This window comes from Manis javanica, chromosome 4 (assembly GCF_040802235.1).
Source record: "Manis javanica isolate MJ-LG chromosome 4, MJ_LKY, whole genome shotgun sequence".
Taxonomy (NCBI): Eukaryota; Metazoa; Chordata; class Mammalia; order Pholidota; family Manidae; genus Manis; species Manis javanica.
In genome coordinates, this window is record NC_133159.1 from 135,358,154 (window position 1) to 135,381,096 (window position 22,943).

The window sequence follows — 22,943 nt, forward strand, 5'->3', positions numbered from 1 at the left end:
TCCATTTCCTCTCCCCTCGGAATTACAAATTCTCTACGGACTTCTCCAGGGACTCCCCCTGTTCTCCGACCCGAGTTCTCTTCCCCTTCCTGTTCCTGACCCTCCTTCCCTCGCTCCCCCTACACAAAGCCCAGCCCTTGGCCATTTCGTGCCGCACTGACCTCTCGCCGTGCTGACAGCCTTACCATCCTCACATATTATCACTTCATCAGGCTGCGTGCGTCCTGCTCGGCACGCACTTCTCTGTGTATATGTTTTGGGTATCTTTTTGCTACTGTGAGAGGTCTCGAGGATGCCACCTCAGATTTCTTGTGTGGCTTCTGCTCTGGTGCAAGACACACGTGAGGGAATCCATAAATACTTGTGGATTGATGGTACGTCGCACTGTGGGAGTTCAGTCCCCATATCCCGTAGGCCATTTCCCACCAGCGAGTGGCTCTCTTCCATCTCCACAACTGTGTGCAACAGATGCCACAACATCTTTAAATCAATGATGGCTGCTCTCCTGAATTGGTTCCATAGCTTATATCGATTACTGATAGTTGAGAAAAATTCTAGGTTTTGTTTGTTTTGCCAGCTGGCAAGATGCTACCCTATGCTTAGAACATGGATTAAACAGGTGGTCTGTGGTAAGTCTTCCCGCCTCCTCTCACACAAACACACACATACAAAAAATCTATACCACACTCACCCTTTGTGGAGGACCTTCAGTGTGTGCCCGCCCAGCCACCAACAAGCCACTGAAAGGAGAAAGCGCCCCTCTCGCCCCGGTCCATCAACTCTTTGGAAGCTATTTCCTGGGCATCTACCGCCATCTAGTGGAAAGAATGAAAATGAAGATGAGATCAACCAGACCCCAATAACGTGAAAAAAGCTACTGGCAGTCACACACAATATTTGTTATTTGTTATTACATAGCGGCTTTACACACACACACACACACATACGTCCATAACATGCTTTATGAAAGTTCATTTAAGCCTCAGAATACAACTGCAAGCTTCTGACACAAACATAAATTTTCATGCCTAAAGTTCTCAGCTCTTCTCAGATAGAACAAGGCATTGTCCTGGTTTTCAGCTCAGTGAAATGTTACCACATAAACCAGTGAGAGAGGTGGAGGTAGAAGCCAAGAGTGGATGGGCAGTCTCTAAAAATTATGTCCACTTTTCTAAGTATCTACCTAACAGTGCTGTTCATTTCACAAGCAGAATCTTTGGATTGAGTTCTGCCTTTACACAGGCAAAAACCCTACCACAAAGGCAAATTCCAAGTTAATTCTTAGAATATTATGCCAAATTTGGTGCTACTGTAGGGATAGTATCATCACAAAACACCGGGAAAGCATCATTTTTTTTTAGTGAAAATACGGTAAGGCTATTATCATAACAGACAGTAAGTTACTAGAATCTTCTAAAATCCTGAAAATAAGCTAAAATGCTTTATCTCTTCATCTAAATCACGTTTGAAATACCCATGGGTGGGTCTTCATTAGACATCATTGAAAGCACGTGAAAGATAGATTCCTACACTCTGACATTTTCAGATGAACACTGGAGATGTAAAAGAATGACAAGCATTTACATCCTATGGAAGCCAGAGGAGAAAGTACTTGGCGTGGAGGTACAGGAGGACAGAATTTTGGGGATTGCAAATGTGGAGGATTGAAAATAGTGAGCTCATTATTAGAGTACTTAACTTTGGTATCCTAGGTGCAAGTCTGATATAAAGAGGAGGTTTGTTTGCATCTAACTTTTCTTATTTTACAGGAAAGCACTTTCCACTGGACTGTGTCCAAACCAGCATCTGGCACCTGGAAAGTGAGAGTTTGAACATACTGCACATGAAATATAAATAAAATTTTGAGAATTGTTGATGCAGCAGGCTTTGGTTAGAAGCCAAATATCGCAGCTGCTTTTTAAAGGGGTGTGGAGAGAGGGGATTTGCAATGGAAATGATTCCAAAATCATAATTCTAGTGGGTGTTTGTTACAAGAAGAAGCCCAAGGAGACTCATTTGGCTTCCTGTAAAGAATAGCCAACATCCTTGAGCTTGCAGAAAGCACTTTCTCTGCTTATACAGTTCAAGAGACCCACTTAAAGAGAATGTGCCTACCGGTATTCAGCTAGTTATGTTATATGAATTCACTAGCTGTTCTGAACATTATTATTGTTTTGAAATATGTTTTAAGAAGCCACAATATGCCTGACATTGTACAGAACATACACATTACAGAGTTTTCCTTTTGGAAAATTGCATTCTAAGACACATGATATCACACAAAATAGGCACAGAATATATATTTGTCACCTTTTAAGAGTCATAAATCACATTTCTTGGTCTTAGGTACAGCAACATAAAAGTACAAAGATGTATGTGTAAGGATACTTATGATACATGGTTAAAATCAGAAAAAGACTAGAAGATGGCAAGAGCCTAATGGCCTATCAATGAAGATGATTAAATTATGGCACATTCATCATTTGGAACATAATCTGGTCATTGAAAATAATTAAGATTTCTTTGTACACTGTATTAATCTGTGTCCCCCAAAGAAAGAAACAGAATCAATATATATAGTGATTTCTTATAGGGAATTGGCTCGCATGATGATGGAGGCTGAGAAGTCCCAAGATCTGCAGTCAGCCAGCTAGGGATCCAGGGGAGCCAACGGCATAGTTCTCTGCTGAATCCAGAGGCCTGGTGCAGAGCCTTCTCTTGTTCTGGGCCCACTCAAACCAGCAGCTTTTTGGGGCCACTCGGTAAATGAGCCAGAGTAACACACCCAGATGAGGAATACATCACCTCCAAACACCTGGGCACACTGTGACCCAGTCAAGTTGACACACAAAACTAACCATTACATACCCTGATATGAAATATCTCTAAGACGCACAGGAGAGGAAGTAAGGTATAGAATAGGGGAGAAATACTCAGCACCTACTTGTACATTTTAAAGTGGAAAAAAATACACACACTGAGGAATATACTGCTTATATATGGATGAAATATATCTAGAAAGGCATTTAAGAAATAGTAACAGATTGGTCAGGGAAGGGAATTGAAGGACTGGGAATATTCATGGGAAAAATAAGGAAGGTATTATTCCAGCCCAAGAAAAAAGTATTTTGAATCCTCAAATAAGAATTTATTAAAGGATAAACTATTATCAGTGGAGAAAGAAATATTAAAGTACATCAGGACATCTCAGAATGAAAGAGCAAAATGTCTCAGACACAAAAATTCAAATTCCATTAAAACAAAGCTGTTAGAATAAAATGAACATTTTGATTATAAAAGTTTTTCAAGTCCACTTAGTTTAAGGAATGATACAACAAAATTTGGATCAAATTGATTCAAGCAAAAAATTTACCCCATTTAAATGGGAGTGCCCTGTAAAAAAGTTACCTGTAGATTAGTGCTATACTCCCTGTAAATTAGTGCTATGATTTGTGATTATTGGTTATAGCAGAAGTGTGGTGCTTACCTTTCTGGCACCAACTTGAGATGTAACTTGGGGAATTCACCACTATTATTCTTTTTATTGTTCATGTCATCCCTCAGCAAAGCGGGAGTCTGGTGTCCAATTCCTGAAGCCTCCTAACTCTTTTCTAAGTCAGAAGTGCCAGGTACCAGAAAAACACTCTGTAGATTTCTGTTCACCTCCAATATTTTTCAGATGAATTCTCAGGATCACAACTTGTTATTAATGTGATCCTATTAACAGATGTTAGCCAAAGTGTATGATTCATTAACTAGTCTGAAGTAGGTCCTAACAATCCACCAGACTGCCAGACTGTTTGTCAAACAGCGTTTTGTAAGCAAAGCCAAGGCCACAGAACCAGAGATGGCAAATCTGGATTGGTGGGTATGGGTGTGTAAATAAGACCTCCTAACAGTTATGCTGTGGGAGAAATTTCAAGAACGTTAAGGCCTCCCGCCACAATCAGGATAGAGTCTAAAGATCTGTCACTAGAGATAGTACAGGACACCTTTGTTCTCACCATGGTTATCACAGGTCAAAGACAAAGACAACAAAGAAATAATAATAATAACTATTTTCCAACAATTTACACTTGACTGGACAGGGCACAAGTCAAGAAATGACATGGAATCAAAAAATCCAAACTTATCTGTTAAACACTAAAGACCACAAATTTATTAAGAATGATTCTGAGCCATCACGTCTAGATTCAAAAGAAATCTTGAAGGCAGAAACTAGGAATGGAAATGTTTGAATAAGAAGTAAACTTGGATTTCAGCTTCTGTGTCTTCCCAGGCCCAAGTTGTAAAAGCCACACATTGAATTTAGATTGTATTCCAGCACAGAGAAAATTCCGAGCAGGGTACATGACTGCATTTCTGTGCTGAAAAATCACTTTGGGGATGGTCTGGAGAACAGCAAGGCAGGAGCCATGAAGACCGATTAAATGAAAAATAACTAGAGCCCAAACTATGGCAGTGACGAGAGGTATAAAAAGGAAGGGATGGATTTGAAAGATATTTAGAAGGAATGCAGGGGATGCAGGGGGCAGAGTCTAAGACTAACTCAGTGATTGGGAGCACCTCCACCCAGGTGGGAAACTCAGGGAGACCAGGCGTGAGGAAGAAAGTGTGTTCTAAGTGAAGTCCACCCAACTCCAGAACAACATCCTGGGGGCACACATCCCCTTAGGCAAGCCCTCTAGTCTTGCGCTCAACTCTGCTCCCGTGACCTTGGGAAGCCTGACTTTGGAGATACAATTTTTTTTTTCCATAACTGTTCCCCTGATGGGTTCATCTCTTCCCAGCATTCTCAGGTCTCCCCCTGGGGCTTGAGGCTTTAGTGCTTCTGCTCCCAGTTCATGGCCCAGAGCGTTTCCTGCCCTGCCAGCTCCCAGGCTGGCGTGGCCTCCTAGGACCTCAGAAAGCCCACCATGGGCCCAAGTCTCTTTTGCTGTGTAGGGATGAGGGATAAAATGTTTTCCCTAAGTCCTGGGTTGGCCTCAGCATCCTGAGTTCTGGTCCTGCTCTCAGTCCCACAAACCTTTCTTGTCTATATGAAGTACCAGTGCTCCAGTGATGCATTTAATGCCAGGCTCGTATTCTGCTGTCTGGCCCGAGGCCTACCTGCCATTGTTCCTTGCAGACCAATAGTGCTCTTGAGTGACAGGTGACTCAGCTGTGGCTAGCTGAAGAAGTCATAACGAAAGTGCAGAACTCTATTTGCCCTGCCTGCGTCATGGCCCCAGCAAACTGTGCTCCTGCTGCGCCACTGAGACAAGTTCTTTCTCAACCCATAGGACCCCCAGGCTTTCTCATTCAGCTGTGAAAGAACAGAACTGTAACATGAGAGCTGTGCAATCCCATGATGCCACGACCAGATAAAGTCCCCAGACTACTGGGAAAGGGTCAGCCCAGGGAAACTGACATGGGAAACCACATCTCACTTTCAGAATGTGCCTTGAAGAGGTTCAGGTTTTTCTACCAGGTGAAATGCATTCCACCCATGGAAGGTGATGGATTGGGGGAGACATTCCAGATCAGCGCCTGTAACTGATCTCTTTCCATCTGTGCTTCTGGGCAAGGTCTCCTGTACCATGGCCACATGGAATTTCTCCACATGCTGACATGGATCTCACCTGAACTCGGATGCAGCCCCTTCATTTTGGGATTGATTATTGTTAACTAGTCTGATGGATTAACTGTTTAGACCTGCAGGTTGCCTGGGTACCTGCCCCAACTTCTCTCAGATCCAACTTTGGCTCTTATGACCTCAGCGTGATTCAGAGCCCTGGGCCCCTCATTCACCTGGAAAGAAAAAGTGGTTGGCAGCATGGAGTTAGAGGGGCCTATGGGAAATGTCTGGTTCTTGTGCTTATGAGAAAGGTCTATGCTGGAGATAATGACCTGGGGAGTCATTAATGCATTAGAGGTGGTAGTAGAAGCCACAGGGGTGGATGAGTTGCTCAGGCAGAATGAGCTACATGAGAAGACAATAAAAGGTGATCCCAGAGAGAACCAACAGGAGAGGGGTGGGCAGATATACCTGTGAAGAAGACCGAGCAGCTGGAGAGGCTGTGGCAAAACCAGGAAAGAGGAGGCTCCACTGAAACTGTGCAGAAATTTCCAAAGAGGGAGGCATCAACAAAGTGTCAGATGCAGCTGAGAAGTCTAGTAAAATGAGTTCTGAATTAAACTCAACAACTGGGAAGTCACTGGGGGCCTTAGGACTAGCTCATTCAGTAGCCTGGTGGGAGCAGAACTAGGATGAATTCCAGGCTGTGCCTGGCAGCCCAGAGAACTCTGAATACCAAGAAAGTATCTCTGCCTATGCTGACTGCCTACCCTCACCACCTTCTGTTTCTATTTATGTTTCTCTTAGCTGCTATACCCAAATACATTGCTAGTCTGGATCAATAAAATAGTTTGGGACCAATTTTAGTACCATAAAAACTACTGCAAAAGTCTTTCTGGGTCATATGTATCCTATCTCAGTTTACCTTCAGGTTTTTAGTTTGCAAGCAGGAAAACACTTTAATTGGTCCAACATAATGTAAATTGGCCCCTCAAGTAATGCTAGTCCCACATCACCAATTCCACTGACAACAACAACTGGGTGTGGGGAGTAGCAGCCTCAGCTTCCCTTGCGCTCTCCGTCTGGCACCGGTCCCTCCATTTCCTGTCACCGACCCTGATTTACCTTACGCTTGGCTAGCTTCACTCATTCGTTCGTTCATTTGTTGGCCCTTCTCTTTCCTCAAAGGTTTAGTTATTGAACAAACGTTTATTCCATACATTGATACTATGCTCTCACGTGTATTTACAAACCACCTCGCATTACTTACGTCTCACGACACCTGCAAGGGATGAGGCTGAAAGGGCAGCGGCGAGGAGCGCGCGCCCCCTGCTGACGCCCTGGCGCCCTGCAGCCTCGCGGGCGCGCTACCGCTGTCCCCCGCGGGTCCGGAGCTCCAGAGGAGGCGGAGAGGTGAGCGCAAGGCTTTCTGGGAAAAGCCTTGGGTGTAAGCGCTTAAACTACCTCGGCACGCAGCGCGCTGCAACCGTAGATGGCGGTCTCTGGCCCTTGTACTTTCGGAATCTCATTAGTGAGTGCCGATGGGGGTGCTGCACAAGTCTGACTCAGCATTCCTAAGAGGCTGTCTGGGGAACGTGATAGCTCTTCCGCCGGCTGTGCACGAACGGACTTAGCTTTCCGCCGCGTCCTCGGACGGGCCCGATGTGACGAATCTGCCGTTGCGGCACGGTGGATAGACGCGGAAGGCCCCTGCGACACTCGTGGAATCTGCTGTGGGAGGAGGGAGGCCAGGGCGCCTTGGGAGTGAGGCATGGCGGCGACTGCTCCCGGTGCCGGGGGCTCGGCGCCTGCGGCGGCGGGCTCCGCCGAAGCCCCGCTGCAGTACAGCCTGCTTCTGCAATACCTGGTGGGGGACAGGCGTCAGCCGCGCGTACTGGAGCCTGGTAGCCTGGGCGGGATCCCAAGTCCGGCCAAGAGTGAGGAGCAGAAGATGATCGAGCGAGCGATGGAGAGCTGCGCCTTCAAGGCAGCGCTGGCCTGCTTGGGAGGTGAGGTCAGGCGGGGAGCGGCGGGGGGGGGGGTGCCCTTGGGAGGCTGAGGGCTCGGCTGGCAACGGGGTTCTCTGCCGGGAAGACCGGGCGCCCTGCGGGCCTCCACCTTAACTGCACCTCCGCTTCGCTCAGTGAACTCGGGCATCACCGCTGGACCCTGAGGTTAGCTTTTGCCTCTGGAAATGATCGGAGAATCAGTACAATGGGTCGGGGCCTGGAGGTTATAAGTGGTTGACTTCGTTAGTTCATTCGTTCATTCACTTGTAAATAGGCATTCTTTCAACAAATTGTTACTGAGCAACTATCACGTGCCAGGCGGTGGAGAGACGGCGTTCGAGGCTAGAGCTTTGTTGTCATAAAGCTAGCATTTTATTATATATACAAAGAAAAATGTTGAGACGGAGTCTGGCAGAAGGATGCTTCAGACATAGGGATTAGCAAGTGCAGAGGTAGGGCAGGAACTGGCTTGAAGTTTGAAAAACAGGCCCGTGTGGCCAGTGTGATGAGACAGCAGTGAACAAGGGGGAAAGAAGTCTGGACTTGGCTTTTGTTTTTCTAAACTATTTGTGGATTTGAGAGTGTACTGTGTCCTTCCTATGTGCAGGGTAAAGCGGTTGACCACACTTGCACAGATGAGTTGAAATCTCACTGAGAATGATAGTTACAAAACAAATACAGTCAGGATGCAGATGTGACATGTAATAGAAGAAAGAGCTCCTTTTTTGTTTCAGGGAGAGCCGTAAGAGGAGGTGAGACTGGAGCTGTAACCTAAAGGACTGAGAGAATGGGGATAGACAAAGAGGAAGAGAATGTGAAATCAAGTTGGGAGTGGAGTGGGAGATTTACGGCAGTTACTGATGGTTTTTTAGGAGAGTAACAAGTGATAGTGAGTATGAAAACCGAGGATGTAGTGTGGTGAAGGATAGAAAAGGCTGTAGTTAGGGAGACCATATAGGGAATTTGTTAGACTGCAGCTCCATGAGGCATGGACTGGATCTCTGTTGATCACTGTGCTGGACCCTAAGTTGAAATAGTAAATGAGTCTAGTGCTCCAGGGTAGAAGTGATAAAGTCCCTAGACTAGGACAATAACTGTGGACATAGAGTTGTAGAGGGAAGCAAAAAAGCAGTCAGAAATGCCCCTAAGGTTTTGGGGCTGGAATGACTAGAAAAAAGCCATAAGCAAGAACGTCTGGAGGGGAAGGTGCCCATGAATTCACTTGACCTTGAGGGCATAAGAAGACATCCATATGGAAATGCCCAGCAGTCTCAGGAGTCAGATGTGGACAGCAGTGTGGGGTTTGCCATTTGGTAACATTGTGACCTTAGGGAAGTTATTTAACCTCTTGGAGCCTCAGTTTCTTCAGCTACAGAAAGGGTAACAGTATCTACCTCACGGGATTATTGTGCAGAATAAATGAGACTGCCTATAAGGTGTCAGAGCAATTGGTACATGGTACTTACTAAATGATTGTTATGGAAGTCACCTTTGTTAAGGGCGTGATTTGTAAAGTTGAGAGCTGAACTTGAAGATGACTAGTTTACATTTGAGAGTGCAGAGAGAACAGAGGGTTAAAGACTGAATTTTCAGGAATTTTAGAAGATGGAAAGAGGAAGAAATCCAAGAGGAGACAGAGAAGAAGCTGTCAAGAAGGTAGTTCCTGGATTTTGTAAGGTGGAAACCTGGCAGGTGGAGAGTGTGAGTGGCAGAGGGGGTGTCCTCTTTGCTGGTGACCATCCAAAAGGTGCTATTCGAGTATGCTCCCATTACGGTAGTTCAGAAAACGTAACAAAGAAATCTTTTCTGTGTTTGTTTTTAGGATTTGTCCTGGGAGGTGCATTCGGGGTGTTCACTGCCGGCATTGATACCAATGTAGGCTTTGACCCTAAGGATCCTTACCGAACTCCGACAGCAAAGGAAGTTCTCAAAGACATGGGGCAGAGAGGAATGTCCTACGCCAAAAATTTTGCAATTGTGGGCGCGATGTTTTCTTGCACTGAATGTTTGGTAGAATCTGTAAGTGACACTGCCTTCAGAGAAAGGCTTGCCTGCTTCTCTTTTAAGACAAATGCTCTTAATGTCACTGGGAAGCAGATCAGAAACCTCCAACCCTTGATAGACTGAATTTCCATTACATAGTGCCTAACGTAGACTTCTTGTGTGTTTATGAGTCGGGCTTGCATTGTTTTCTTTCTTACTGGAGGCTGGCAGTTGGTTAATGATCTTCCACACAAGATTTACTGGAGAACCCCAGGAAAGATTTTGCTGACTTCTAAATGCTGTGCTTGGTTTCAGCAATCTGCTACCACCTGCAGGAACAATCTGTGAACACATTCAAATTTTAGGAGCTATTCTTTTTGCAAGAGAAAAAGATTATGTTTCCTTTAGGGAGGGACTAAATTAACCAGCTAGAAACCATGTGTTTTTTTTTCCCCCTATAATCATCTTGTCTGGCTTGTTCCTTTGGCTCTGAACCGGACCTCTCCACCCACAGTACCGGGGACGATCAGACTGGAAGAACAGTGTCATTAGTGGCTGCATCACTGGGGGAGCCATTGGTTTCAGAGGTTAGTGAAGAGCTCTCCCGTGGGTTTTCTTTGTGGCCTTGGACAACATGCTGAAGTTGGTGTTTCCAGACGGATGCATGTCCAGGTTCAGCCCAAGGCATGTGGACACTTGGTATTCTTCCCTTTTGACAAGTAAATCACATTTGCTTCTGTGTTAACTCAATTTTGGAAACTTTGAGTGTCTAGATCAGGGTTTCTCATCCTTGACACTATGCATATTTTGGACCAGATAGATCCTTGCCGGCGGGTAAGGGCAACTGTCCTGTGCCTCTTGGGACTTTAGCAGCTTCCACAGTCTCTACCCAGGAGATGCTGGCAGCATTCCTTCATTGTGACAACTAAAACTGTCTCCAGGCGTTGCCAAATGGATCCTGGGGGACAAAACCACCCCTAGTTGACAACCACAGATAGATGTATCTTAGGAAAAAAGAACTGGCCTCATATTGAAAATACAGGAGGAACTTCCTCACAGTATTCCTGGAATGCATTGATAGGCAGGATAGTACAGAAGCATAGCTAGGTCCCATTCAGCCCTGGAAAGCCCCTCTGTCCAAACAGCAGGCTCTGCTGAACTTTCACCTCCATGTATTTCAAGTATTAGACATTTTTTTTAATACTATAGAATTGCCAGTTTCAATTTTGTGTATAAGTTACCATAGTAATGGCTTTTTGCAGTTGACGATTTTAAGATTTCTGCTCATTGAAAGCCAAATATAGGTATTCTAGAAATGTTGGATCATCAGCTGTAAACAGCAAAGAAGAAGTCAGTTCTGCTGCCTCTTGCTGCTGGCATGCCCCTCAAGAGTTGGGCGTCTGACTTTCCTGTCTATTGCTGGGCCACTTTCTATCTACTGTGCCCCAACTTACCACTCAAAGCAAAAAGCCTGTTTTCTCATTTTCTGAGAGTCAAGATGATTTACTGTCATCAAAACCTGCTTTTGCTCCTCAAACAGCCATTTGTAATTTGTAGGGTAACTTCTTTGGTCCTCCTGTTGCTCAGCTCCATCAGGGCCCTGGAGAAGCCCACCTCCCTCTGGGACTGCTTTGATTATCTTCCCAGGAATTTATTCTATAAACAAACCAGGGTAACAGGCTATATACTTTCACTTGATTCCAAGGGCTGGTTCTTTTAACTAGTTTCTTGCCTCTGAGGTACCATTTTCACGAGACCGGAACCCGTTCTTTGGAATGAGAAGAGGTAAATGATGGCACCCTGGACTAGATCATGTACATGGCCTCGTTGAAGGCTTACAGACCTGATAGGTCAGTTGAATGACTTAGAGCTCTTCCATGTGTTTCTTTGCATGTGTGTGTTTGCAAACTTTTCCTGACTGCACCCTGACCCAGCGTCTGTCACCACCAGTGATGTCATCTGTTTGTTTTCCAGCGGGTGTAAAAGCTGGGGTCATTGGCTGCGGAGGTTTTGCTGCTTTCTCTGCTGCCATCGATTACTACCTACGATGAGAGGCCTTGCCCTTTGGGGAGGACGATGCGAGCCCAGGACCAGAGCTGTTGTGGGGAGGGCACTTGCTTCGGAGACTGAAGACGTTTGTTTTCCCCCATGTAGCTGGTGTTGCGACAGAAACACCTGGCTGCTCGGAGTCGCCAGCTTCTGAGCAGCCATATTCTCTGCTCCCAGACCCAGCCAGGCTGTGCAGGGCATGTGCCATGCCAGCTTCTCTTTGGGCAGATCAGGAGGCAATGTGTTGACTTGGAGGAATTTAACTCTGCAAAGCTTTAGTCCTGACCACAGCTGGTCTCTGGTTGCCTGGTGCTGTGGGAATAGGTGACTTCATACACCCCCAGGAAGCTGTCCAACCTTGAACTCCGTGCGGTCACCCATCTTACACGTTGGTGGGGCGAAGTAAATTTATGCCATCTGACCAATCACGTCATTTTGTTTAGTGTTCTGTCCTTGTTAAAAAAAATATATATATTTATATTGCAGTTTAAAAGGTTGGTTTATTTTTATTTTCAAATTCCACAATGCCCCAAAATGGTGCCAGGTGGCCAAAGATTGAACTTCCAAAGGGAAGGAGTAAGAAGACTCCTAGGAAGCCTGGGAACGTTTGAGTCTCAGGATTTGTAGCGTTATCCCCACTGAAGCTCTGATGTAAGCCGGGGCCGTCCCCCAAAGCAGCCCAGTCTAGTCTTGTCATAGGATGCCTTGAAATCCATGCATAAGCCCTACTGGGAGCTGGCTGGTAGGAATGCCTTGAGTCTGAACCACGTACTGGTTTTCTGCTCTTGATCCCTGAACCAGGCCCAGCTCCAGCACATGGGTGAAGGGTCCTGCTGTGGTCATTCTGGTGAGTAGGTCACAGCAGCTGCTGACTTAAGATGAGATATTGCTCAGGGGCTGTCCACCACAACCCTTCTTCTGTGGTGTTTGCTTTTTTTCCTGAAATGTATTAGTTGTTTTCACTTGACCTAGTGGACTTCCTCTGACAACAGCAGCTCAGTCTAACTGTGTGCTGTAGGCAAAAAAGTAGTCTTTTACGGTTGGGATCTGCACAGGCGCTTCTTTCCTCTGGTGCCTAGGTGAGATGAAGTTGATGCACTCAGATTTTTGCCCTCAGGGGCAGGCAGCTTTGGTGGGGGCCGTGTAATTGCAGCCACCTTTGGCCCCCCTTTTTCTACAGTAGAGCAACTTCTTTGCCTCTTTTTGCTTTCTTCCCATTTGCCATCTAGCTCACCCACCTTTAACCAAAATTCAGACTTAGTTGAAACATGCAGATGTCCTGAGTGTGTGTGTGTGGTAATAATGTCAAACCCAACTGGTAACACCTTCTCTGGCCATGTCTGCTGTTTCCTTTGGAATGAACGTGAGCTAGCGCACAGGGCTCATGTCCTTCTATGGCAAATTCTATATAATGTCCCACCCAGTCTCATGAGCCTGAGGCGTCATTGCTGCTAGGCCAGCTGGAATATTCTGAGGTCAGGAACCAGTTTAGGAGTGTTTCCACACTGTCCCTAAATAAGTCACCTACAAGCACCTTGTGAGCAAGAGCAGACATTCCTACCTGGCACCTGTCAAAGTGCTAGGATGCCTGGCATCTTCTATTAGCCAGTCTAGCGCATGGGGCCAAATAGGCTGAACAACTAAGTATGAGAAACGCACAATTTCTTTGGAAGATGGGCCTGGGGCTGTTAGGAGCCCTCATTCAGTCAGCACTGTCCACATGGACTATTCAATCAAGGGAAGAGATGGATAGCTTCCTGTTTTAGATGGCTAAGGAGTCAGTATGAGCTCATAAACTAAACACCAGCTTTCAGAGACATCTGTTCCTGATCTCCAGAATAAACACAGTGTCCAATGGCTTAGGCTGGTGGAAACTACATTAACCCCCCTGGCTCTCCTAAAGGGAGGCCAGGCCCTCCAGGGCATGCAGCCTCTCTGACAAGCACATTAGCCCCAAAGGCTACTCCAAAGATGTGCCACCTCCAAGGGAGACGGAGAAAGGGTACATGAAATAAAAAGCCTCTACTGAATGAATAACTTCCAGCCCTCTCTCCAAGGCATTATGGATGGCCAGGTCCCTGGTGGGGCACTTGGACTTCATGAAAGGAACTGACTGGTGTCTGACCTGGAGGCCTTTGTGATAAGCAAGGAGAGGGACTGGGCTCACCTCCCCCAAATGCCACAGCCCTGATAGGCCAAAGGGAAACTCAAGGGGAGTTAAGTAGGTAAATAGATTGCTAGGAACACATTTGGAAGGAGCTGGAAGAGTTAAATATTTAGATTGGTGGTCTTCCCTGGACTACTGAGAACACAAATGTGCACACCACAGAGCCGAGTTCTGTGCAAATGTTGGGGCTTTGCATTTTTTTATTAACATTTTCCTCACGTGGTTTACATCAATTTATAATATTCTACATAAGTTGAAACAGAACATAGACAAAAAAAATATATATATATATATATCCTTACCAACTTATTAAAGTCAAATATTAATGAACGGTCCCATCCTACCTGTATCAGCAAAGACCGGCAGCCCACAACCACTGCCAGCTAGGACAGGCACACGGGGATCCCTGTAGCCTGTCTGCTAGGCTCCTGTTGGCACAGCCTGCCCTGCTGGGCACAGCGGCTGGGGCCTTGGGGCGGCCCAGCCCCCATCTTAGGAGAACCCATGGGCTATTTCCTTGGTGCAGCTTAGTCCAGATCTGGTACCTGCCCCTCCCCACTCTGGGGGTGGAATTTATAAATATTCTGAGTCTTTTGCATTTCTCAGCTTTTCTAGCTTTCCTCCTGTTATGTTGCCTAGCAAGCTTGCAGTCTACCTGACGCTGAGAAGCAAACATTCCTTGTTCTGGGGAGATGGGAGGTACCCATTTTTGGCTGTAACTTGCTCTAGCTGGGCCTCCAGTGCATTACCATCAATGGCTTTGGAAGCAAGTCTCTTCCATGCCACATACCACCTCCTGAGTGCTAAGCAGAGACTCCAGGGATGGTCGGATGCTGGGATCTTGAGACTCAAGGAGCATTCTTTCTCCACCTCCTGTGCTAGGGAGCAGAGCTCCTGGCTAAGCTGGTAACAGGCAGCTAGGTGGTCAGTATTTCCCTCCTCTTAGGCATCTCTTTTCCTCAGATGTGCACAGAATATGTACCGTCGTTCAGCCCAAGACTGGGCAACAGGTGTAAACAAGATCAGAAAGGGCCCTGCCTCTCACTGAGCAAGTGCTACAGCGTTAGGGCCAGCAAACCCTTCTTTAAAACTTAGCCCTGAGCTCAAGCTATGGGAGCTGTTCTCTACAGTCCTGAGGGCCTATAATCTACTGTCCGTCACGCAGGAGAGCTAGGGAGCTGTGTACTACAGCTCGAGCCCCCGCAGCCTGGGAGCATCTGCTCCCCTTGGCTGACAGCCATAGGCTGGCAGCTACTCTCAGACGGGAAGATACTGCACTCTGGGGATCCCTCCCACTCCTTTCCAGCACTGAACAATGGGTCTCAAGCTGGGAGGAGAACCTGCTGATCTCCAACACTAGAGCGTCAACAGCAAGGGTCCCCAGCCAAACCCAGTCCCAAGAAAGGCAGATGCCTTCACTCATCCTTCCCCAACTTCTGGAGCTTTCCAGAGTTCACCCAGAAGGCTGTATCTAGAAGCTGTGGGTGGAAAGGCAGCACCAAAGGCTAGCTGCTGTTGGACTGGGCCTGCCTCTCCCAGGTCCTGGAGCACACATGGCCATGGGGGCTGTCCCGTGGCAGTACTTGGCTGTGGAGAATGTGTAAAATCTAAGGCAAAGGTACCATACCACGAGGTCCATGGGGTGCCAGGAAGGGCTAGCCTCTGGATAGAGCCTGCCTATTTCTGGACACCTGCTTCAGCCATGTTAGTTGCCCTCCTAGAGGCCTGGCTCCACTGGAGAAGCCACTACAACTCCTTGTTATGAGAGCTGCTTCTCCCAGTTGAGGACACCAGTGCCACATGGCACTCCTCTGAAGGTTCAGCCTGTCTTGCTTCCTCAGCAGACTGACTCTCCGCCTCCCGAGTTTCTTTCCTGACCCTCTGGCTATCTGGATAGCAGGTCATTTGTCAGACTTTACACTCAAAGGAAATAGAACACCAAGGGAAAAGGACCTGAAAAGCAGAAGAAACAGTCAAGATGCCTCACTTAGGCAGGAGACAGAACAGATAAACTCCAGCAATGGAGATTCTCAGGTGGAAAATTCCAGAAATTGGCTCTCCAGCTCTGTGCTAAGCTGAGGATTAGTGTGTCTGTCTCCTTGTCCAACATTTGCACAGGCAGCAAGGCAAAGCAGATGTGCTTCCACAGGCAGAGGGCAAGGAGAGGGCTAGGGGCAGCAAGTGGCAGTGTCTGCTGGGCTACCACGGCCGCCACCACCCAGGCCGCCTCAGCACGGTCAAGGTGATGGAGTGAGAACCAAGGCTGCACATGCATGCGGGCAGAGGGTGGATGAAACCAGAGGGCAGGCTGCTGGGAGACTGCAGTCTGGGAGCAGGGCCAAGAGAGCATAAACTGGCAGCAGTTTCAGAGCGCAAAATAACAGCCCTTGGACGGGACTCTGGAGAAAGAAAGTATTGGAGGAAATGAAAGAACAAAGCAGGCTGTTTGTGTACCCGTATCGGGTACTCTGCATGACAACAGACATAGAACAATTCCTGGACCGCACAGATGCATCAGACACAACTAGAGGTATGGAGGGCAGGAGCCTGGTGGTGGCGGAGGGGCTGGGGGCTGGGTCGCTGGCTTTGTACAAGGTGGCACAGAAGGTGCGCATATTCCAGTTCTGGGAAATCTGCGTCCTGTGGCATCTGGAGCGCTGGGTGTGGGGGTTTCCTATGGTGGTCTTTCAAGTCTGTGTTGGGTCCCCCAGCTGGAGAGGCTGGCTTGGGCCACCCCCACAGCTGCTCCCACCTTGGGCTACACATCGGTGGAGAAGTACAGTGTGTTCCGCTTCAGTTCTGCGAAGGAAATGGGGGGGTGCTGCAGGTAGTAGAGGAGGACCTGGACCTGTGGGGAGACAGGGGATACTGAGGCTGGGGTCCTTGTCCTCATGGCCCTCCTCTGATCTGGCAAGAAGAAATGGTCCCTGGGCTGGGGTCACAGCTGTGTTGCTCCCTTCCCCCCTCATACTGGCTCTTCCTTAGGGGCCCAGGTGTGCCTGCCTACTTGCAGCAGTAGGGGGCACTGCAGGGCAGATGGGGGGAACCTGGGGCCTCAACCTCAGTCAGAAGCTTCCAACCTCCTCCAGGCTTGAGCTTGGCAGCCCTGCCTCGGTCTGGACCCTCGCCTGGATCCTGTACAGATCCCAGGGAGCTTCCTGACCCTGGAAGCAATCCTAGAGCTTCCACCCATGAGGACGAGGTCCACAGATTTTTCCTAAACCCTAGGGCTTACTTCTGAGACAAAGGCCCTCCTGGGATTGTACCAGCACCTGGGACAGACATCGGCCAGACCCTAGTGTAGGCTCATACTTTTTGTTTTGGTCTGGGAGGAGCAGGACTGTCCAGAGCCCTGACTCCCAGACCATCAACCCAGCCACTCAGGATGGAAGGCGTGTGGGCCTCCAAGCTGTTCTCTCTCTCCCTGCCTAAGTGGGGCTTGCATCATGCCTCTACCAGCTGAGGCCCGGGCAGTGCTGGTAGCACCTGTGCCATGACATCATGGGACCAGATGTCTGCAGCCGACGTGAGGTGTGCTTTGCTCTCCACTTCTGAGGGTCTCAGTAACGTGGGGCCAAACACCGTAGCCAGGTTGTGAAGGGACATTTTGTTGATGGGTTCCTTTTCAGCAACCCTGGGAGGGAGAGGAGGGGAGAGTAAAGAATTCATTTCTTAGCAGCCACTCAGAGCTCCAGACCCTTGGCCTTAGCTGTAAGAACCCCTAGAGGGATTCCCAGAAGGTGGTTACTAGCCACCCTCTCCTAAAGGTAGAGACCTCTTGGTAGGGAGCCATCTAAGTAAGCCAAGGGACCAAGTCTCCAGAATGTTCTAGTACATTCCTATAAGATTCCCAGCTCCTGGGTTACCCCTTGAACTGATGGTAAACCACAAGAGCCAGAAGAACCCACTCCAACTCCCCTGCCTTAGAGATAATGATACTACTGTTCCAAGAACTTTCCATGTAATAATTCATACTCATCACTGTCCTTTGCACAGATGAAGAAACTAAACCGCAGAGGTTAAGTGACTTGCCCGAAGTTACACACCAAGCAAGTGGCAGAGCAGGGATCTGAACCCAGGCAGTCTGCCCCCAGAGCCCGTGCCCTTCCCTACTCCATGCTTTACCCGGGATTAGTCAGAGGTGGTGACGGGCCCAAGGAAGAGTCATGGTGGGTGGGGCAGGGGGCCAGAGGAAGGGAGTGAGAGTCCCAGCAGCAGGTGCTAACAGACCAGAGGCTGTGCCCACTGTGCAGCGGCAGGAACAGCCTGGTCCCAGGTGGCACCCCAGGGCTGCACTCCCATGCCTTCCCAGAAGGCTCTGCCTCAGGGGATTCCAGAGTTGCCTCCCTTTGGATCTTCCTTTGCTTCTCTTGCATAATTGGCCAGATGCTCTGTAGTTATTTCCCCTGAGGGACAGCAGGGGCTGCCATCAGTGGCTGGTGTCTAGACAGGCCCAATGCCATCCAACACATCAGGGAGACCCCAGACCTCCTTCAGTCCTAGGAAAACGTGTCTGGGGCTGAGACCCATCTGGCCTGTACAGCACCTCTCGGCCCCCTCCCAAATATACCAGCATTCCCCCACTGCCCAAGCAGGAGCCAGGGGTGTGCCTGCTGACTGCTTTGGAAACAGGAGGACAAACACTGCCATGCCAGGAGGCAGCTGTGCAGCTGGCCCAGCCCCTACACACACGCATGCAGCCCTCCCCGACAGGCCAGGGGCCCAGATGTGGGAACAGACCGTGCCCGGTTCTCAGGGAGGAAAACCTAATGAGTTTTCCCTTCCCGCTCCTCTGAGTGTCCTCGCCATAGTGCTCACCAAACTATTTGGGAATTGGCTGGGGCTTTGGTCCTAGCCAAGCCAGAGGGAAAATGTCTCATAATGGGAAAAACAAGACAGCAGCCCCAGGAGTTTCTAGGCCTCTGCTGGCCCTCCAGAGCCTGGCCTGGCTGAGCCACAGCTGGGAGTCTGGGCCTGAGGGCTGGACCTGAGCTCAGAGAACAACCGGCCCACATTGCAGCTCCTCTGGTGTTCGGGGGTATCCTGGGTGGTAAGTGGATTTCAGGGACACTCAGGGACTTTCTCTCCCCTCTTCTACCTGGGACCAGACCTGGGCTCAAAAGTGAGTGGTGAGGACACCTTCAGCACTAATTTCAGTTCTGAATTTTGCTGCAGACATCAACTTTAGCCGCTTTGGCTTTGAGCTGACTGTATAGAAAGGGCAGGGGAGAAGGTGGGTAGGGCCTTAGTGTATGGTTTGGGAGATGTGGATTCTAAGGTCAGAGCTGCTGCTAAGTCCTAAGCAAGTCCCTGCTGAGCTAGGGACTCAGTTCCCCTATCTGTTAGATGAGATGTGGGTCAAGACAGGGGGTTTCAAACTTTTTGACCAGGACCCACAGTAACTTCACATTATAACCCAGTGCATGTGGCTGTGTGTAACTGACCAGAACAAGAGGCATGCTTACTCCTTGCAGTGCACCCGGACGCTGTCCCCTTCAGATCCATTTAAAAAATGCTAATGGACGGAATGACCCACTGACTGTACATCCCATCTACACTCTGTGGCTCTAGTCCTGTCTTTCTAGATAAGTATTGCGTGGCCAGTCTTTGAGGTTGCTGTTGGGACCCACGTATTTCCCAAAACTGAAGAATGTGAGTGTAAGAATCTGCAGAGCTAACTGTCACCCTGCTGTGGACAGCCTGGCAAGAGGAAGAGCCTAGGAGGTGGGTCCCACAGTAGATGTGTCCTCCCCGCTGGGGCCTGCCCCGGGCTTCCTGCCCCCCCTGGATGGGGCCCCACCCATTACCTTTTCAAGTGTTCCAGCAGGAAGAGGAAGGTGATGAGGTTGGGGTCGGGTAGGGAGCGGAGCAGGTGCATCATGCAGTTTTCCTTGGCAGCAGGGTCTGACAGGGCTGTGGGGAGAGCAGGGGCTGGGGCGGGGCTCGGCTTCCAAGCAGGGGGCCCTAGCCAGCACCCCTGTGGTCAGGAGGCTGCGAGACCCTGAAGGAGAGCCTGGGCTGCCAGGGTCAGGGGAGCAGACCCTGCAGGGTGGGGCAGGCTATTAACAGGTGGTTCCAGCAGGACCCGTCCCCCATCCTGTAAGGCAGCCAGGAGCAGGCCGGTGGGAGCAGTTCCCCATCCCCAGGTCTGTAAGGCTGAAGTTAGGACGATGACATTGGTGGGAATGTTTTCTCTCTTTCAATTGCCTCTGGTGCTGGAACAATGCAGTGAACACCGTTCTGTGGGGCTCCCCATTTCCTGTGGCAGCTGAAGCCCTGATCTGCCCCAGAAGAAGCAGGAGGGCTGGGCCAAGGCCTGGAGGTGGCCCAGGTAGGTGGAGGCGGGGTTCCTGCTGCCCAGGACTTCCTCCTCACCCACCGCACAGCGCTCCTCTGGGAGGCCCGGACCAGCCGCCCCAAGCGCACTCTGGCTCTGCTTGGCTTGGCCTTGGCTCTGGCTGGCCCCTGGCCACCCCCTCAGGGCAGATTTCCCTGGATGCCTGGGGTTCTCAGCAAGGCAGTCAATGTTAAGGGAGGAAGCACAGAGGGCAGCCCATCGGGACAAAAGGGGAGGAGAGGCGGGTGGAAGGGTCCATCCTCTGGACCAGGCCCCAGCAGGCCACCGGTCGCCTTTGGGCCATTCAGTCATGTGGCCCGGGGCACTGGGCACATCAGCAAGCAAAGGAAGCCACAGATCTCTTCACTTGGCTAGTTGGACTGCTGGCTCAGTCCTCCCCCAGGTCCCCTGGAGCCTCACCGATGCCCTCCATGAAGGCTGGGTAAAGTCGGTCTGTAAGGAGGGGCTCAGGCAGCTCCCGGAAGTAGAGCTTGAGGGTACCAGCGATGGCGTTGATGTCCATGTCACTCAGCATCAGCAGGATGTCCTTGTTATCTGTAGAGGAGGTGTGAGGTCAACTCTCTCTCCCACGCAGTCCTCAGCTGGGTGGGTGGCCCTGTTCCATCCCCCATCCATCCTGAGACAGCCCAGCCAGAGGCCCCCCAACCCACTCCATTTCTGGTCTGGTCTCCCCAAGAAAGGCAGGCCTTAGTGCCCACAGGTGGTCTGTGACTCAGCAACATGGGGGTGGGGGGACACAGTTCATCATCCATGGCTCTGGAGCCACATTCACCCCACATGTTGGACACCCTCCTTCCATCTGCTAAGAATGGAATCTCCCCACTGCTAAGCCCCTCTCTGGAAGGCACTGCACATTTTTTACACTGTTCAGACAAAGTCTCAGCCTCTAGGTTGCTCAGAGGAGCCATGTGCCCCTTAACCTCAGGCTCCCTGAAATCATCTGCTTGGCAGCTGCCCAGGGACACCCACTGGGCCCCCTCTCAGCCCCCATAGAGTGGGCACCACCTGGCCTTTTCGGTTTCCTGATATGGGGTGTCCTGAGGCCACTGCGGCCTGAACCAGCAAGAGGGGGAAAGAGCAGAAAAGTCAGGCCCCACACCGAGGAGCTTGCAGTCAAAGCTGGAGGCAGCAAGGCCCCTCCCAAAGGGCGCCTGGGGCCCTGGATAGCAGAGGGGGCACCCAGGCCAGCTAGCCCTGGCTCAAAACCCTTCAGTTTCCTTACAGCCAACCAGGCACCAGGGAGCCAGCAAGAAAGCCAGAAACACAGACTCCGGAGTCAGAGAGATCTGAGTTTAAATCCTGCTCAGAACCTACAAGCTGGGTAATCCTGGGCAAGTGACTTGGCTTCTCTGAGCCTCACTTAGTTTATCTGCAGCAACAGATAAGAGATTGCAGTGGAGGGGCATTACGTGAGAAAAATGCAGTAAGAGCCCTTGCTACAGGGACTCAGAAATGGCCCACCCTCCGCCATGTTGGACTGCAGTTCACAGATCAAGGCTCCTCTGTGGAGAAGGCCTTCCAGTTACACTGGGCTCTGCTACCAGCCCTATGAGTCTGCTGGGACACGCTCTCCCTGGGCTGGGCCTCCCAGACTCACTGGCATCAAAGACGGCCTTGAGTGCCTGGATGTCTGTGGCCACCCCTGATATCCGGTAGATGCCGACCTCCTCGATGCCCCTCTTCTCCACCTCTTCCACACACTGCCGGACGATGTAGGGCACCTTGGAGCGCTCCCGCCTGCAGGGGAGGGGGTGTGAGGCGGGGGAGGGGGAGGAGGCCTCCCAGGGACAGCTGCACACAGACCCTCACTGCATCCCTTGGCTTTGAAGAGCTCTGGCCTCTGGGATCAGGGGGGGTGGGGGCAAGGAAGGGGCTGAGAAGGAGGTGATGGCACCCCCAACTTCACCCAGCCTGGCTAAGGCCTGCCTGCCGAGGGACAGCAAAGGACAGAGGCAAGAGGAAGTTTGAGGCGGTAAGCCCGAACATTCTGGGGGAAACCTTCCTTAGAACAGAGACCTCAGATACAAGTGCTCTGGGGTGACTTGCAGGCAGCCTGCGAGGGAGATGGGTCAGGTCCTCAGAGACCAGGGGCACAGAGGGGGTCGTGCTGAGCCAAAGGATACATACCCTTTGCTGAGGGGCAGCCACTCCCTGGACTCCGGCCTGTGACTGCCAACCCACAATGTGGGCCTACAGTTGTCAAACCTTCCTATTTGTTACAAGAAGCTGACAATCTGGGATTTTCACATGAGGTCTCCAGTGTTTAAGTGCTGGCTCATTTATTTCTGAAGCATTTTATGAGACAGAGAACATACCTTTTGGGGCCACTTTTGGCCTCCAAACTAGCATCTGCGACAACTGAACTGGAGGGTGATCGATCAGAGGCCACACCCAGGCAGGGAGGGTGTAAAGGCAGGGGCCCGGGGCTACTGCTGGCACGTGGGCAGCAGAGGCAGCACCTACTTTGTCACCACGCTGATCTTCACACCAAAGACACCAGTCTGTTTTTTGGACGGGGTCCTCTTCAGGCTCATATCTCGGCTGGTGAACTTCATGGAGAATTCCACTTGGATCTGCTTAGGGGTGAGGCAGGCACAAGTCCCCCAGCATGAGTGCCTGAGCTATGCCCCCAGGACACAGGGGCCCTTCCCCAGGGGCTGCTGCTACCACCCAGGTTCCCTGGAACACCTGCAGGGTGGGAGTGGGAAAGGTGTAGACCGAGGAGAGAGGAGAGGAACTGGGCTAAGGGGAGAGGGCAAGACAGCACCCTGAGGACACCAGGCTGCCCAACCACTGTGCAGTCATTTCCTATCTCTCCGA

The 22,943-nt window shown here is 50.0% G+C and overlaps 2 protein-coding genes across 8 annotated transcripts in view; one reads left to right on the forward strand and one right to left on the reverse strand.

Moving 5' to 3' along the window:
- Nucleotides 1-6,997: 6,997 nt before the first annotated feature.
- TIMM22 (translocase of inner mitochondrial membrane 22) lies at nt 6,998-12,083 on the forward strand. 2 transcript variants are annotated; one of them, XR_005062512.2, is made up of 5 exons: nt 6,998-7,566; nt 9,389-9,585; nt 10,064-10,136; nt 11,289-11,399; nt 11,524-12,083. XR_005062512.2 is itself a non-coding variant. In XM_017675345.3 (4 exons), the coding sequence occupies exons 1-4, from the start codon at nt 7,329-7,331 to the stop codon at nt 11,598-11,600; spliced, it is 585 nt and encodes a 194-aa protein (XP_017530834.2). In that variant the 5' UTR covers nt 7,002-7,328; the 3' UTR covers nt 11,601-12,083. The 2 variants fall into 2 exon arrangements, 1 of the variants encoding a protein (XP_017530834.2); XM_017675345.3 differs by lacking the exon at nt 11,289-11,399 and having other exon boundaries at nt 7,002-7,566.
- A 1,851-nt stretch (nt 12,084-13,934) lies between these two features.
- ABR (ABR activator of RhoGEF and GTPase) overlaps nt 13,935-22,943 on the reverse strand; it is a 168,747-nt gene continuing 159,738 nt past the window's right edge. For all 6 annotated transcript variants that reach the window (XM_017675342.3, XM_037022857.2, XM_037022855.2 and 3 more), the window contains 6 exons: nt 22,587-22,696; nt 21,721-21,860; nt 20,523-20,657; nt 19,573-19,678; nt 17,252-17,399; nt 13,935-16,613 (listed from right to left, as the gene is read on the reverse strand). In XM_017675342.3, the coding sequence (XP_017530831.2) occupies nt 16,524-16,613; nt 17,252-17,399; nt 19,573-19,678; nt 20,523-20,657; nt 21,721-21,860; nt 22,587-22,696 (729 nt within the window). In that variant the 3' untranslated portion in view covers nt 13,935-16,523. The remainder of the gene's footprint in view (nt 16,614-17,251; nt 17,400-19,572; nt 19,679-20,522; nt 20,658-21,720; nt 21,861-22,586; nt 22,697-22,943) is intronic.